The following is a 16691-nucleotide window of genomic DNA, read 5'->3' on the forward strand; positions in this document are numbered from 1 at the left end:
TCTTATTATACTACAAAACCTGGTATGTACATAATAAATGAAATATTGGGTGACTTCAAATCTATAACATAGTTTTTAAAAATAGTGCCACAAGGATAAACGAGTAAAAAAATATTGAGTTTATTAGTTAAGAAGGATACTTGATAACTTAGCAGATTGTTTTGTTGGAAAGGAGCCTTGTAACCCGTCTAATTATTTTGGGATTGCGCACACAAACAAGTACTTTACACTGTACTTTCCATTACGCACACTAACACGAATAAGTACTTTACATTCCATCTCACTTTCCTTGGGGATTATTCCCCTTGGTCCAAAATTCAACAACAGTATATGGTTACTCCTATTTAAATATTTATAACTTTTATGTTCTATTTATGAAATTTTTTTCTTGTCAAGTTCTCATTTTTTTAACCATTAAACCATAGTCAAGGGATTCGATACTTTAGAGCTTATACACTAATGAGAACTTCATTATTATTGGAGCTCATATGCCAACTCTACCATGTGTAACCTCATTAGTATAGTTTTTCATAATCATGTTTCAAGTTGGCATTAAGCCCTTGGATTATTCATGATAATATTATTATTAAGATCAGATTGTGCTGCCTATAAGGAGTGTTATCTCTCTACATGTCACATAGATCTCTAAAAGAGCTCGAAAGTATCCTGCAACTCCCACGAGCCGTCAGCCTTCTGCACCATCCCCTTATTCTTGTCAACCCACCAAGTAGCAGGAATGAGATACTCCTGCTTTAGCACATCCAGGGACTTGTTGACGAGAGCTATATCTCTCTTCACTTCTAGCTTAAACCCTCCTTTGCTACCTTGAGTCCCGGCAACTCCATGAAGATAAACCTCCAAGTTATGCCTGGTCGTCGCGTTGCCTGGACCCTTCAGGTACTCCGACTTGCCAGTATCGACGCTGAGTTGAATACCCACTCCGTCGTAGCCGATCAGGGGATAGCTGGGGACTATATCGAGAGCATTTTCAACCCGGAGCAGGTGCAGATCCGGTGTGCCGGAGAAGACTTTGAGGAAATCGGAGTCGCCCACTCGAGGACTGGCAAAGACAATGGCGGTCACCGGGAAGGGACTGGCCGGGTGATTCTGTGGCTTGTTCAGTCCGTTGGTTGATATATCTGCTGCGCAGAGGGTAGCAAGAGCCGCCCCCAAGCTGTGACCAGTGAGGGTTATGCTCACTTCTTCATTCTTGTATTCTTCTACGAGTCGCCTTACCTCGCTCAATACCTGCAACTCAGTTAACCACCGTTATAATGGATAAGCTGTGTGACCTGTTTGGTGCCATTGATTCCTCAACAACGAGCTGGGAATTGGTAATGGGTAAGGTTTGTCTTTACCACGTCACAACTTAATAACAAAAACACAAAAATATTCTTCAAAATATCTAAAAATAATAATTTAAAAGTATATAAAATATATAATTATTTACATGATTGCCATTTAATTTAACTCAAGAATGGACAAAATTTCTTTTACGTATAAAACAAGTAATAGATTCTAAATTTATGCATGTGAGTTTTTGTGGTTATACACCTAAAAAACTATCAAGTAAGGTTGTTGTATACATTGTTGGAAATATAAATATATATATACTCATAAAACCTTAAATAACACTTTAATGACACCCAAATAAATAGGCCGGTACCGATGTGTACCTCTTTGATGTACTACTTAAGCACTCACATAAATTAATAAATTAATTAAATAATTAAATAATACCTCAATTTGCCTTGAGGTGTGTATTCACTGTCTTTGAAATATATTTGCTTCCTATAATGCAACGGAGATCACTTCCCCTTAAGATATAACAAACTGTTTTGCCCTTTTAGGCGTGCAAAGTACTATTTGGGCCTATGAACTTTGCAAGACTTTTTTTGACTGCTCAAATCTGATCAAACAGAAAGTTTTCTTTTTCTCTCTCAAGAGAACTTAAGTTTTCTCTAGAACACAAATAAAACTCTTTCTTCTTTTCAATTTCTAGAGCTCACAATTTTCCTTGATCTCCAGATCGATTTAACCATCCAAATCTTCAAATCTGTAACTGGTTTGATCTGACGATTCAAATCAGTGTTGCCTATTCTGATCATTCAGATCTAGAACCACTTTCATCTAATGGTTCAGCCCATGTGTGCATGTATCTGTGGCCTGGGCCGTGCATGGCTTGCCACACGTGTCTGAGTGGGTCCTGCTATCATAGGGCCAAGGTAGGATGAGTTTTTTGAAACAATCGGACCTCAAATGGGCGTACATGGGCGCCTCGTGTACAATTGTGACAAGCACTCAAAATGATTGAAGGTATAGTTGTATTTAAACACAAAAGGTCCCTGTTGCCTAAGCAATGTGAGACTAAAAGAAATTGCAAGAAGGGAAAGGGAAGAGAGGCACGCATTTGAGTCGCTCGCACTTGCACATGTCTTTCAAGTTATTTTTAAAAAACGCTGACATTCCCCACCATTTTTTTTAAAATTTGACAACTGACACTATTAGGAATTAGACGCCCTAATTCAATACTAGGGGGGGGGGGGGTTAGTCAACTTGAAGTTCGAGATGATCTTCAATCGCATGACGCCCTTCAACACTTGAAGTCATTAGTGGAGCGCATATGACATTTCATCTGGATGCAGGGGATGAAGCGGTCATTCATCTCCATGGTTTAAAGTCCTTCATCTCAAAGATGGCCTTATTTGATCTTCTTTGAGATGAAGGACGCGCGACGCTCCCTTTGCCCCTCTCTCTCCTCGCATCCCCCTCTCTCGTGCGTCCTATTTTCCTTTTTTTCTTCCTCTCTCCCGCACTCCCTCTCTCGTCTCCTTGCGCTCCTGACGTCGCTGCTGCCTCTCTTCCCTCGGATTCTCGTCTCCGGCCTCCATCTTTGCTCCCTCTCGTCTCCGGCCTCCGTCTCTCGGTCTTCTCTCGGACTCGCCCTCTCTCTCGCACCCCCTCTCTCGTCTCCGTGCCTCCCTCTCTTCTCTCGGACTCGCTCTCCATTTTTCTCTCTCACTTCTCTCTCTCTCTTATCCCTCTCGACCTCCCTTTCTTCTCTCTCTTCTCCCTCTCTTCTCCCTTTCGACATCTCACTCCCTTCTCCCTCTTGCTATTCTCTTTTCCCCCAAAATACCTTCCGATTTCTTGCGATTTCCCCTATTTTGGTTTCAATTTTCTTCGATTTTGACATTTGGACTTCGATTTATTAATTTCTACTTCGATTAGGCATCGATTTTCCCATTCAGCATCGATTTCACCCTCGGCTTCGGTTTTCCCCAAATTTCAGAAGGTATGACTAAACCCTAATTTTTTTTCATTAAATTAGTGTTTTATTTGATTTAATTTTATTGTCAGTGCCTAATTGAGGGTTATTTGTGCATAATTGTGGGATTTAGGGTTACGATTTAGGGATTATTTATAGGGTTTGGTACTCGGTATTTAAGGGTCATGTAATTAGGGTTTAGGGTTTATAGTTAAGGATTTAGGGTGTTTTAGGGATTAGGGTTTTTAAGGTTTAGGGAGTTCAGGGTTTTTAAGGTTTTGGGGGTTTTGTGTTTTTAAGCTCTAGGGTTTTTAGGGTTTAGGGTTTTTAAGGTTTTGGGGTTTTATGTTTTTAAGCTCTAGGGTTTTTTGGGTTTAGGGTTTAGGGCTTCAAAGGTTTAGGGGGTCTAGGGTTTAGGGTATTATGTTATGGAATTAGTGTTTAGGGTTTAGAGTTTAGTAGGTGATAGGGTTTGACTTTAGGGTTTGATGGTTTATGGTTTAGATTTTATTAGGGGTTTTCTAGTCCAATTCAAACAAGGTTGAGTCGCCTACACTGGCGTCCATTAGTCAACGAAACCCGATCCCCATCATTGACGAGGTACAATTCGTAGTGATTGCGAAGTTATATGGGGCTCTACCAGGGGTGTTCGGTGAATTTGGACTTAATGTGTGTGTTTTCTCATTGTTTTCTGCATATGCAATAGTAAAAATAGTTTATTTAATTTTGAAATGTTTGAGAATGTTGTTGAGAATTTTTGAAGTGCTATGGAATATTTTTGCCATGTGGTGAGGAGATTCGGGTGTTATACATATCCACCACATGGTATTCTATTTTTTATGGTTTGTGTTTTTCAACGCTAGGGTTTTCTGGGTTTAGGGTCTGGAATTAGGGTGTAGGGTTTAGGGTTTAGGGCTTTTAAGGTATTAAGTTCTCGAATTAGTGTTTAGGGTTTAGAGTTTAGTAGGTGATAGGGTTTAGGGTTTGATGGTTTAGGTTTTTAAGGTTTTGGGGGTTTTGTGTTTTTAAGCTCTGGGGTTTTTTGGGTTTAGGGTTTAGGGCTTCAAAGGTTTAGGGGTTCTAGGGTTTAGGGTATTATGTTACAGAATTAGTGTTTAGGGTTTAGAGTTTAGTAGCTGATAGGGTTTGACTTTAGGGTTTGATGGTTTATGGTTTAGGTTTTATTAGGGGTTTTTTAGTCCAATTCAAACAAGGCTGAGTCGCCTGCACAGGCGTCCATTAGCCAACGAAACCCGACCCCCATCACTGATGAGGTATAGTTCGTAGTGACTGCGAAGTTATATGGGGCTCTACCAGGGGTGTTCGGTGAATTTGGACTTGATGTGTGTGTTTTCTCATTGTTTAGTGCATATGCAGTAGTGAAAATAGTTTAATTAATTTTGAAATGTTTGAGAATGTTGTTGAGAATTTTTGAAGTGCTATGGAATATTTTTGCCATGTGGTGAGGAGATTCGAGTGTTATACATATCCACCACATGGTATTCTATTTTTTATTGTTTGTGTTTTCGTGACGGGTAAAGGTTGTCTGATAAAGTTTTTTCCATGAGGACCTTCTCAGATTTAGATTATACATGGCTGCAAGAAGACAACCAACTGGTCAACCATATGACATTTGGATGTTCGAAGACGATAGAAAAATGCTCGATCTCTTGGTCGAGCAGGTTAATCTAGGGAACAAGTTGCCTAATGGGGTATGGAAGCATGAGGTTTATATGGATTGTGTTAATAAGTTCAATGAAGACACAATCAATAAAAAAACCGTTGAGTAGGTGAAGAATCGAACAAGATCATGGAAGAAAACATACCAAACGGTAACGAGTTGTATCAACACTAGAGGGTTCGGTTGGGATGCAACCACACAACGAGTTACTGCATGTAATTCTGTATGGCTTGACTACATAAAGGTCAGTAATCATGATGTACTATAAAATATTTTTTATGTTTTACGCGTTAGTATAACTCTATTCCAAGATGTATAAAGGATGTTTTATTCTTGTAGGAGCATAAAGATGCTGAGAAGTACAGACGTGAAGGCTGCCCCCTGTACGACAAATTAGCTGTGGTGGTGGGAAACACAATAGCCGTAGGGTCAGGAGGTGCAACCTTTGTAGATCAGGACGATGAACTCATCTGTGAATTGGAACACTCCCGATGGATGAGCCCGAGGATGTTGATATAGTTAGGGATACTCCATCGCCATTATTAAGCATGGATGAGTCTCCAGGTAATCAATCTGAAAGAAGTAAGCGGTCATCTTCAAGTCGTCGTAGAAAGAGAACCGAAATGCCCGATGATGACACTAGTAGATTCATTGATGCAATGGATCGAATAGCTCAGACATTTGAGAATTTCATGATGAAGCCTAAAGAGAAAGAGCCCGATATTGAAAGAGATTAGGTCAAAGCCCTCAGGGAAATCCCGGACCTGTCTGCAGAATTGAAGTTTCGCGCTCCTTTATGGGTGGATACGCCAAGTAAGAAGGTCATGTTTGCGGAGATGACAGTGGAAGAGCGGGTCGAGTGGCTTAAATTTTGTCTTGAAAACTATTTGTAATGCGTTATAAATACACTATTCTTTTGGAATATTGTTATGTATTAGGTATGATGTTTGAATTATGATGTTGCAAGACTTATTAGTATGGATAGTATTTAAATTTGATATGTTGTTGTGTTTATATATTGTATGGATGAATATGGTAGATGAGTATGGATGTGGACAATTAAATGAATATGGTTGCGTAGGGATGTGATTAAATATAGGATGTGGGAATGTGGATGAATATGGTTGTGTATAGGTGTGATTGAAAATAGGTTATGATTGAAGATTGATGTTTACTTGTGTTTATGACATTTAGGTGATTGAATTTGTAGATTTCCATGGATACTATAACAGACGAAGAACAGGCTGCAACTATGGTTGCATTCACAACTTTGTTTATCGCCATGGGAAGATACTATATGTACCATTGCAACAGACGTGTACCACATTTTTGTGGGATGAATGGTCCATTGTATTTGCAAAAGGCACTAGACAAATCACCAATTAAATTTTGGAAAGTTTACAGGATGAATCAACTGGTATTTCACAAATTGGCAGATATACTTACTAGTAAAGGGTTTTTGTTAGCCACAAAGACCATCTCAGTTGAAGAACAACTTGCATATTTCTTCCTCACTGTTGGTCAACAACAATCTTATAGTGTCACAACAGAGATGTTTGATAGATCAAACTGGACCATAAGTATTTAAACAAGCTGTTAGATGCAATCCTCAAACTTCACTCTGATTACGTAAAATGACCTTCGGTAAGTAATATATTTTTATGCAGTCATTTTTATCTATTTTATCTTCAATTATTTAATATGGTATATAATTTCTATTATAGGAAAATATTATCTAGTCGATGCTGGTTATGCAAATCTTCCGGGATTTTTGGCTCCATATCGAGGAACCCATTATCATCTACAAGAATTTGGAGATAATATTCCTATAAATGAAAAAGAATTATTCAACCGAAGACACTCATCTTTACGGAATATTATTGAGTGAACTTTTGGAGCCTTAAAAGCTCAATTTCAAATGTTAAAAGGCACTCCTCCATTTTCTTTTAAGATCCAGGTGAAAATTGTACATGCTTGTTGCATATTGCACAATTATATGCGCGGAGAGGATTATGATGATATATTTGAAGATGAAGATGATGATTCGGGTGGTGAGCTCGGTGGAGGAGGTGATGCGGTCCAATTAGGTGGAATGGATGATACAGACAGCGACGATTGCGATGGTCTTGAGGATGTGGGTAGCCAAGTAACATGCTTTCGGAGGCAGAGTGCATTAGAATCCACAAGAGCCGCACAATTTCGAGATGCCATATCGACTTCCATGTGGAACGATAAATGATGGTTGTATCTTATTATTTTTGAACATGCGTCGTTTATATGTACTAAACTTGTAACTTGATGATTTTAATATTAAAGGCACGGACTCGTTATTAGAATAATCTTTCTTTTAGGTTATTAATAAAGTTGTATATGTATTTATTTATTATTTTTGTTCAATTTTATTACTATATTAAACTTCATATTTAAGTCTCTAGTAAATAAAATATAATTAAAGTAAGCATTTGATTAATTAATTACTTTTAATTTTGTCAAAATATATTATTAATTAATACCATGTAAAAAATCTATCTTATGTTATTAATATAATAATTTTTTATTCATTAATCATATTTATTTTTTATTTACTTATTGTATTAGTGATTTAATAGTGGTAATTAAAATATTATTAACTCAAACACTTGGTTTAATTAACTTATTTTTATAATTTATAAAATCAATTGTTTTAAATTTTGAAGATGAAAATGAAGATGAACTTGTCCACACTAACACCCATTTCGAAGATTTTGAAGATGAACTTATCCACACTAACCCCCATTTCGAAGATGAAGATCATGTAGATGCATGAGATGAAGATGAAGATGAAGATCAAATAAAACTAGAACGAAGAACACAAGATTTATACAGGTTCACCTTAAGGTGATACTACGTCATGTCTTCCGTCGTTGCAGTAATTCACTATAAAGATGAAATAGTTTACAAGAGAAATTGCACACACTCGTGTTTTTCTCTAACCTCTCTCAACCACAATTGATGATCCTCCTCGGGTGATTTTTAAACCTTGCAATGGCGGTCGAGTCATGCAGACGCCACAACTAAGTCAATTACTCTGGTTAAGTCAGTTACTGAGTCATGTAGTTTGCTTTTGAGTTAAGTGCTTAGAGGGGAAAATCTGTACTTTTCTCTTGAACCTATTGATTTTCAAGTTAAATGGTGTGGAGAGGCAAAATTGTAATTTTTTCTCAAACTTTGTGGACATGAACCCTATTTAGAGGGGGAATGGAATGGAAAGAAGTCTGAATTTAGGTTAAAACAGAGGGTTTGAGTTCTCCTAAACGAGCTCGAGGGTGTGCGCTCTCCTTAACGAACTTAGGGTTTTCAAGCTTCCCTTCGGTTTGATTTTCTTTCTTCTCTCTTCTCCCCTACAAATCACTGTGTTAGATCCGGGACCTTAACAATGTGGTATCAGAGATGAAACACAATGAGCAATTCATGGATTGTAGATGAAATATGTGCAGTACTGTACGCAGAAATTTCAGCAATGCTACATCATTCTGCCATTAACTTGGAAGATAAGTTGCAAGAATTCGAGATGTGTCAATTTTTTTTTTCAGAAAGGAAGGTCGCCATTCCAGAAGATGAATAGTTGCTGCTGTTTGTCGGCTGACCTCCAATCGCCGAGCAGGGAATTCTAGAGGCGCAATCTAGAGCCGGGAATTCGGAACACGGGGTGCCTGACACTCCAAAAGTAGAGGCTTATGGGACAAAAATCTCTTTGGAACAGTCCGACGAGCGCCAACCCTATTCAAAACGTCAGCCCTGACTTGCTGCTGTTTGCTGTCAGGAACATGCAGACTACAAAGTGGATCAAACATTGGAAAAATGGAAAGGGCGCCCACTGTGGGGCCTCTGTCTCGGCAAATCATTTTGGCATGTCTGAGTTGCCTTTGTCTCAGCAAATCCATTCGGTCGTGCAGCAGAGGATCGACCTAAACCCTTTGAGCGTGGAAATCTAGAGCCGACACCCAGAGTCGTGAAATCTGAAGTCGGGGAAATTGGAAATTCCCGAGCAGAGAAGCTCCATGACAAATTCTGGCCAGATGCCTTTGCTATTCACCGTCGGGGAAAGCTTCCTAAGGTAGTTCTTCTCGATGACGACGGTGCTGGGAATAGGAAAGAACCAAAACCCAGAACAATTGATTTCGCTGTGAAGAGTGTAGCCTTGACGGAAGAAGACACTTCCAGAACAGTGATTTTCGATCGAAAATTACAATAGGACGAGGACCCTGATGGTGGTGTGGGTGAAATCGCCCAATGTAAAAAAATTATGGCAGTGCGTAAGAAATTACGAGAAGGGAAAGGGAACAGAGGCATGCATGTGAGCCGCTTGCACTTGCACATGTCTTTCAAGTTATTTTAAAAAATGCTGACATTCCCCACCTTTTTTTTTTAAATTTGACAACTGACACTGTTAGGAATTAGTTGCCCTAATTCAATACTAATGAGAGCAATAATAATCACAGAAGAAGAAAATAAAACAAGCACGAAGAACACAAGATTTATACAGGTTCGCCTTAAGGTGATATTACGTCCTATCTTCTGTCGTTGCAGTAATATTCACTATAAAGCTGAAATAGTTTACAAGAGAAATTGCACACACTCGTGTTTTTCTCTAACCTCTCTCAGCCGCAACTGATGATCCTCCTTGGGTGATTTTTAAACCCTAACAATGGTGCCCTCAAATATTAAGAGAAAACTAGGGCAACCGTAATACAAGTGTGAAATCCCCAAACTATCCTTAATGAAACAACAATCAATATATTGTGGACCTTTCGGGTAGAACCTCTGAACCCTCAAGAGGGGGACTCCCCGCCCCCCTTCTAACCCCCACGACGACCTTATCGCGAAAGTCGATCCGCTTAAGGTGTTAATTAAGTATCACAACTTAACAACCACATGATTAGATAAAACAAGGTTCGGGCAATCAATACTATAGCTTTGGATGATAGGTGTCTCTCTGATTTGAACACATCTAGTTGGCAATAATCTTAAAAACAATGTTTTGAATTTCAATCGTTTGATCGATCATCGATTAACATTTAAAGATTTTTGTTTACACTCAATGCGTAGTGCACTAAGGATCAATCCACCATACAAGTAATTTCTCTCTCTCTCTCTCTCTCTCTCTCTCTCTCTCTCTCTCTCCTTCTCCCACTCTCTATTTATAGAGTTTTCTACCCATTTTGGGGGACTTCTACACTCGGTGCGCAATGCACTAAGGGTCAATCCACTACACAAATAATCTCTCTCACTCTCACTCTCGCTCTCTCTTTCTCTCTCACTCTCGCTCTCTCTTTCTGTCTATCTCTGTCTCTCTCTGTCTCTCTCTCTTTCTCAACCCAATTTCTCTTATCCTAGAAAACACTTTATATTGCTCCAATAAGAAATGCTATGCAAAAATAAAACAAGAGTGTAAAAAAAAGTAAGCAGTAAAAAAATATATTTCAATTAAAATTTTCTAAAAAAAGTCTAAAAAATATTTTTCTGATTAATTTTTTCTCAAGGTGATACAAACAGTATATTGATCAAATTGGGTGCATGTTAGATAAAGGTGGACTCAAGTCTAGGGTCAATTTCTGCCACTCTGGTTGAAGCTTACCATCATTTTGTGCGATGATGCAAATGTTGCTTAGAAGGAAAGGCTAACTTGTCACCTTTGCTTCCGATTGGAGTTAAGTATACCACTCGGATAGCTAAACTTTATGAAAGAAAACTTAAGACGTGACAGAAAACAACAACTTCGTTATTTCCCTAGTATTTTATAATCCTGACAGTGCTGGCAGTAAAGTGATCGTTGTCAAACTGAAAATCCAAACTTATCAGTTTTGGAAACATCCTAAGAGTTTCATTTACTGATATAGACCTTAGAATTTCACAGCGAAGTTCAAGCAAGAATCATACTTCTTTCGTTCGGAACCATTAGAAAGCACAGATCTGATGCAGTATTTCAATCCATTAATCTAAAATCTTAACGCTTTTGCAATGTTTTGCTTCGAAGACTCACCTGATCTCTTGCGCTGGTCTTGTTGAAAGGTGATCGAGAATCATCGGAAGTGTAGATGGATAACCAACCCTGATGCACCTTTGGCTGTCTTCCATCTCCAGAAGGTTTTCCCAGAATTTGAGAAGCAGGGAGCATGGTGAAATCCAAATCGTTAAACCACTCGAGTGCCCGCACCGTCCCCCTCCAGGCGATCACAATATCTCGTCTCCCAAGCTCCGTCTTACCCTCGTCCGTCGCCACCGCCACATATCCCATCCAATTCGACTCTCGACTCCAGGTTTCCCTCGACAACGACTTGATCACAAACGCATCGGGGACTTGCACCTGGGACGTCGCATAGATGAATTTGGTCACCTGGTACTTGAATGGATTGCCGTTAACCAGAGCCACCTTTGACAAGAAGTCGTCCCTCCCGTATCGGCAGCTCCCCGTGTACTTAGACGCCTTCTCTGAGTTGAAGGCATCGTAACATGCCTGAGCCATGCTGCCGTAGTGGAGGATGTTTCGCCGGAGATCAATGTCTAGAGGATCGATGAGGGTTTCCCAGTTGTTCTTCCCATTCAACTCCCTCCATCTTTTTCCAATGTTTCCCAACATCGTCGTGCTCGCAGAGAAGTGCAGATCAGGAACACACTCAATGAAGCCAACCCAAGTTATTCCAGTCGGCGGACTCGTTGCACCTAATTTTTATATCTGTTTATAGATACCAAGTGGATGAAACACGCTTCCAAATTAACAATTTCAGACATGTCCTTAAATTGTCACTCAAACATCTGCACGTCGTCCACACAATAAAATACTGCGGATTTCTTCTTTTCTACTCTATTCTCACCGAAACGATTGATGCGATTGCTGCTGTCGGAAACATCTTAGTCTAGCTTTTAAGCTTTTGTTGTGTAGTTTTGACGCTTTCTTTGTCTCTGAGTGCCAGAATTCTCCAAATTTAACGATCACTATCAGCTGAAATAGAACGCGTAGCCTTCCAAATATCCTCATTTTCAATTTCATTTCTAATGTATTTTCAGATTCTCCTTGACACATTCTTAGATATCCTCTATTTCGATTTCATTTCTAATCAATTTTCATACTCTCCTTCACTATTCTTTTGACGGCAGAGCAGCTGAGGATATGCTTTCTCCAGTCCCGAAGGTATGAACTACGATAGGAGTCGCCCTTTTGAGTAATATGGCTTTACGTGCAAGCTTGAGTATCCTGACGTGGGTTTTCTTCTATAATCTGCACTGTCCTGATATTCGTCTGAAAGAGGGTGTAGATTTGTTTTTAATTATTATTTGGAACATTTACCAAAATACTGGATTTGAAAATCCTATTTAGCAAGATATCGAATTCCAACACTTATTATAAAACTTCCAGGTTTCAAAGTTTGAAATCCATGTGATTAGGTCAACTTGCCACATCACTAAACTATGTAAGAACTTAGTTCTCCAATCTCCATTAAAACGCATATGAATTAGACATCATTTTATCAAAGAGTTGGTATAAACCAAGTTTATTAAAATTGAGTTTCTCCTCATTGAAAATCAATTAGTGGACATTTTTACAATGCCATTAGGATCTGATTGTTTCTCTAATCTTCGAGGAGAACTAGGCATGGGCAACCCACCTTGATTCATTTTGCCTGAAAAATTAGAGTTTAATGAACACATACCTTCATCGTAGAGCTAATAGAGTGAAATAAAGCTCAAAAGATTACATTTCAGTTACTCTGCACAGGTCATTGATCGATCAATGCCTAATGGTTGATCGATCAGTGATTGATTGATCAATCGAAATAGAAATCGATCATTCATGACACAAACAGAGAAGATAAAGAGTCAAATCAATTTTTAACCCATCTATTCATCATAAATTATTCCAAACCCCTTCTCCAACAATTTTTCGGAGCTCCAGTGATCCCAATCTCCATCTCACCTTCGTTTTTGAGAGAGATTTTCCATCAAATTTGAGGTTAAAACCCTCACTTTTCAAAACCGAACAAAGCAAAATGGTTAGGATGAAGGTCATTGATAAGAAGATGACTTTGAGGAAGCAGAAAGATGTTTGCGAGGAAATGCCGAACTATAGGGAGTACTTTCGTACTAGACGTCAAATAGAAAGATATTTATTTAGTTTTGCCCCCAAAAACATCGTTAAACTGATAAAAGTGGACATTCCCTTTTGTGAGAGGGAAATTGATGGCTTTGCAGAGCTCTTCCAACCCTATAGAGGTTTATTGGAGAGTGGAGTTGGTGTATCCCTTTCTCGTGAAGGTGTTTTACACTAATTTTGAAATATAGGAGCTTGGGCCTCATAGTCTCAAGATTTCTTCCTATGTGAAGAAAACACCCATTTCTATTCAAACTCCCACTCTAAATGATCTCCCCAGCTCATGACGAGATATGTGAAAGAAAATTGGCTAACGAAACTCGGAGCTCCACGAGGACCTCCCTCTGAACATTCATGATGTTACCTTCACTATCTTTGGACAGACAACCGAGAGCTCCTATGAGGTGAGGATACGGGACCTCACCCTGCCACATAGAGTCACCACTGAGATAGTGTCTCACTTACTGAATCCAAGGAAGGGAACCTTCTCACGGCTTAAAACAATTGACATTTTCTGGTTGGTGGCTATCTTCCCAAAAGTCCCTTTGGAAAATGGGTATTTCATGGCTAGTAAGATGGCTGACATTGTTGTTAACTCAAGGGCAAATTGTCTATTGTCCACTCAGGAGATTACTGTTATCCTTATTCATAGTGGTGTAAACTTCTTAGACGAGGTATCCATGGACATAACAAAGAAGATGTCCATTGGTGAAATAATGGTTGGAAAATTCGGGCTAGCCAAATGGCGAAGACAGTGGATACAATAGCAAAAGATATCGAAGGAGTCTGCCCCGTAGGCTACCTCTTCCGTAGATGAGTTTAGTCCAAAGCTTCCTGTGGATTAGTTTGAATTCGTAAAGAGGAGAAAAAAGGAAGAAGGCAACTCATCATCCACCGATCGGCGCTCTATACTAGAAGATGTCGTGGATGATGTTTGAGCTACTCAAGTAGCGGTTTTATCCACTTTAGATGAGTTGAAGGCATGCCAATAGCGGATTGAGCATCTTCTCAACAACACCCTCAATCGACTCCTACTGCCAGCTTAGTTGACCTATGATCCACCCATCCTTTTTTTTACTCCATGTGTACATGCTTTTGATCATATACTTGTATGTAATGCCTTTTATACTCGTACACATCATTTTCTAAAGAATTTAAAACATCTCTATGATATGGCTTTTGAGCCACTTTTTTTTCTATTCTATGCATTTCATTTCACCATCTTTTTGAGTAAGACAAAAAGGGGAGAAAAATAGGGAACTTGGATCAAACTACCAAGGCACTCACAAAATTACGCTTAAAAAGATTAAAACAAACTATGCAAAGATTAAGTGGCTGCTTACGATAAAATTTTATTATTTACTTAACTCCAACCCTTAGGGAAGTGTAATTTTTTATTTTTCTTTAGATTTTTTCATCATAAAAAAGGTGGATATTGTTGACCTTAGGTTGACTCCCACATTGGTTTTGATGATACCAAAACTTAATTGAACTAACAACTTGAAAATCCAAGTATTTCAGATACTTTTCCTTCAAGAGCATCTAAAGGTCTAAAGTGTTAAAGCCAAATTCAAGACCTTAAGCACGATTGAAGAACATCTCTTGAAGAAGCACCCATAAGGATGAAGACAATGAGAAGACTCGAGTTCAAGTATTATAAACAACCATCTATACTCAATCAATTTTTGTAAGAGAGTTTTCCAAACTTCTTATTCCTTAAGTACATTTGTAAAATCGGAGCTTTAGGTTATAAATTGAGTATAGACATGTTTAGAATAATCATAAACATCATTTAGAAACATGATAGATCACTTAGAGAGAAATTCCCATGCTTTAAGAAGTCTACATTTTTAAACTTGCATTGGAATGATTGATAAACCACTGTTAATGATCGATCATCCAGAACTCTACAAGCTAAAAATATAAAGCATGATCGATCATCCCACTGGGATTGATGGATCATTACTGTCCAGGCAAGCAGAATTTTCATGGAATGATCGATCATCCCTCTTGATTGATTGATCAATCAGAACCTTGCCAGTAAGGGACATAAAGCATGATCAATCATAGAAAAAATACATTGATTGATCATACTTGTATTGCACAACTAGTGAGAATCTTGATTTATCGACCATCCACTGATCATGATCGATCAATAAGTCACTGTCTGACATAAAATCATGAATGATCGATCAATCACTTAATTGTGATCGATTAATCAAATTATTGATCTTTTCAAATGGGAAAATAACGGCTAGTTTGATTTAGGGAAGCTATAAATACCCAATTAAACCATGTGTAAAGGAGGGAATGAGTTTTTATTGGTATATCTTCAAGCCACAATCCTTTATCATGCAAATTTTTTATCAAAGTGCTTTAGAGGGAAAGAGAGAGAGCCACATACTTAGAAAAACCTTCACTCTTTCAATCATCTTGCATTCATCATAGTACAAGCTCCTTGATATTTTCTCAACGTGCTACAAAGGAGGAGGATGCTTGAATCTCTCAAGGAGAAGTATCTCTCCAAGTAAGGGTATAGTTTTTTCCTTTCTTTGTTGTATTTGTGAATATTTATCTGGAATCTCTTAATCTAGATAGAAAGGCCTAGCAAGAGCTAGAATCTAGCAACAATCTCTTGGGGAGATTGGCATTGTGGATTTTTAATCACACACACAAGTTGTTTTTAAATATGAATATCTCAAATCATCTCTCTCTCCCCTTCCTCCCCTCCCCCCCCTGGAAACCACCTGGTCAACAACGTTGTCCTGAGCATTGTGTTGACCTCATTGGTCTCAAGTGATATCGTTGTCTTCTTTACATAGATTGTGAGCCTCAAATTATAGGGGAGACTTCTTCTACCTCAAGGTTAGTGTAGAAGACTTTTACCAAAAGTGGGTAAATGTGTTCATTACTTTCCGAGAGTCCCATGTATGGCCTAAATAACCCCATAGAGGTCTTGTTCGGAAATGTTCCCTCCAATTGGGTATTTCCTCACACACCTCTGGCTCCTTAGATTGTGTCTTCTTCGCTGTAATGACCTTTCGTCACCATTGTCAAGGGGTCGCAACTCCTTTGCTTAACCCATGCGGCACTTGTGTGCAAACTCCTTTTGCAAATACACAAGTCAGCCTAACTCTCACTCTTACTTGCAAGGGCTACATTCACTCGCCCGATGAAATCAATAAGAGAACTTAAGAGGACTCAAGGGACTTGCTCAAGAGAGATTGTATTATACTCCAATGAGTTGTGTAAAAATGAGAGACTCTCCCCTATTTATAGTTTTGAGGGGAGCAATGAATGTTCTAGATTGTATACACTTGTCATTGATCCAATGGTTTGGATCCTTCTAGACTATTCCACTACCATCTAGCTATGGACCTTTCTAGATTCTTATATACAATACTAGGGTGTATACCCAAGTGCATATACCGAACCAAATTGGTGTATGTGCGGAACCTTCTAGAGAGCTTATAGAGATCCCTCCTTCTAGAACATGGGTTGGGCCATCCATAGAGGGCTTGGGCAAGAACCTCCTCTATGTATCCTCAAAGGGGTCGCAGGCCCGATGAGTATGCAGTGGGCTTGGGCTCTGTGACATTCTCCCCCACCTAAAT

The 16691-nt window shown here is 38.9% G+C and overlaps 1 protein-coding gene across 1 annotated transcript; it reads right to left on the reverse strand.

The window, feature by feature from the left end:
* Positions 1-573: 573 nt before the first annotated feature.
* LOC137962186 (phospholipase A1-II 1-like) lies at positions 574-11628 on the reverse strand. The gene is made up of 2 exons (XM_068808918.1): positions 10972-11628; positions 574-1248 (listed from the first exon to the last, which is right to left on the reverse strand). The coding sequence occupies exons 1-2, from the start codon at positions 11566-11568 to the stop codon at positions 646-648; spliced, it is 1200 nt and encodes a 399-aa protein (XP_068665019.1). The 5' UTR covers positions 11569-11628; the 3' UTR covers positions 574-645.
* Between the last annotated feature and the right edge of the window lie 5063 nt (positions 11629-16691).

Source organism: Aristolochia californica, unplaced genomic scaffold (genome assembly GCF_029961685.1).
Source record: "Aristolochia californica isolate CCGP_79_NKW_82.1479 unplaced genomic scaffold, dmAriCali1.0.hap1 SCAF_4, whole genome shotgun sequence".
Lineage (NCBI taxonomy): Eukaryota > Viridiplantae > Streptophyta > Magnoliopsida > Piperales > Aristolochiaceae > Aristolochia > Aristolochia californica.

Coding starts and splice junctions, on each gene's coding strand:
- LOC137962186 (XM_068808918.1), bottom strand. CDS start 11,568: ATGTTGGGAAACATTGGAAAAAGATGGAGGGAGTTGAATGGGAAGAAC. Junction 1,249..10,971: donor AGACCAGCGCAAGAGATCAG/GTGAGTCTTCGA, acceptor ACTGAGTTGCAG/GTATTGAGCGAGGTAAGGCG.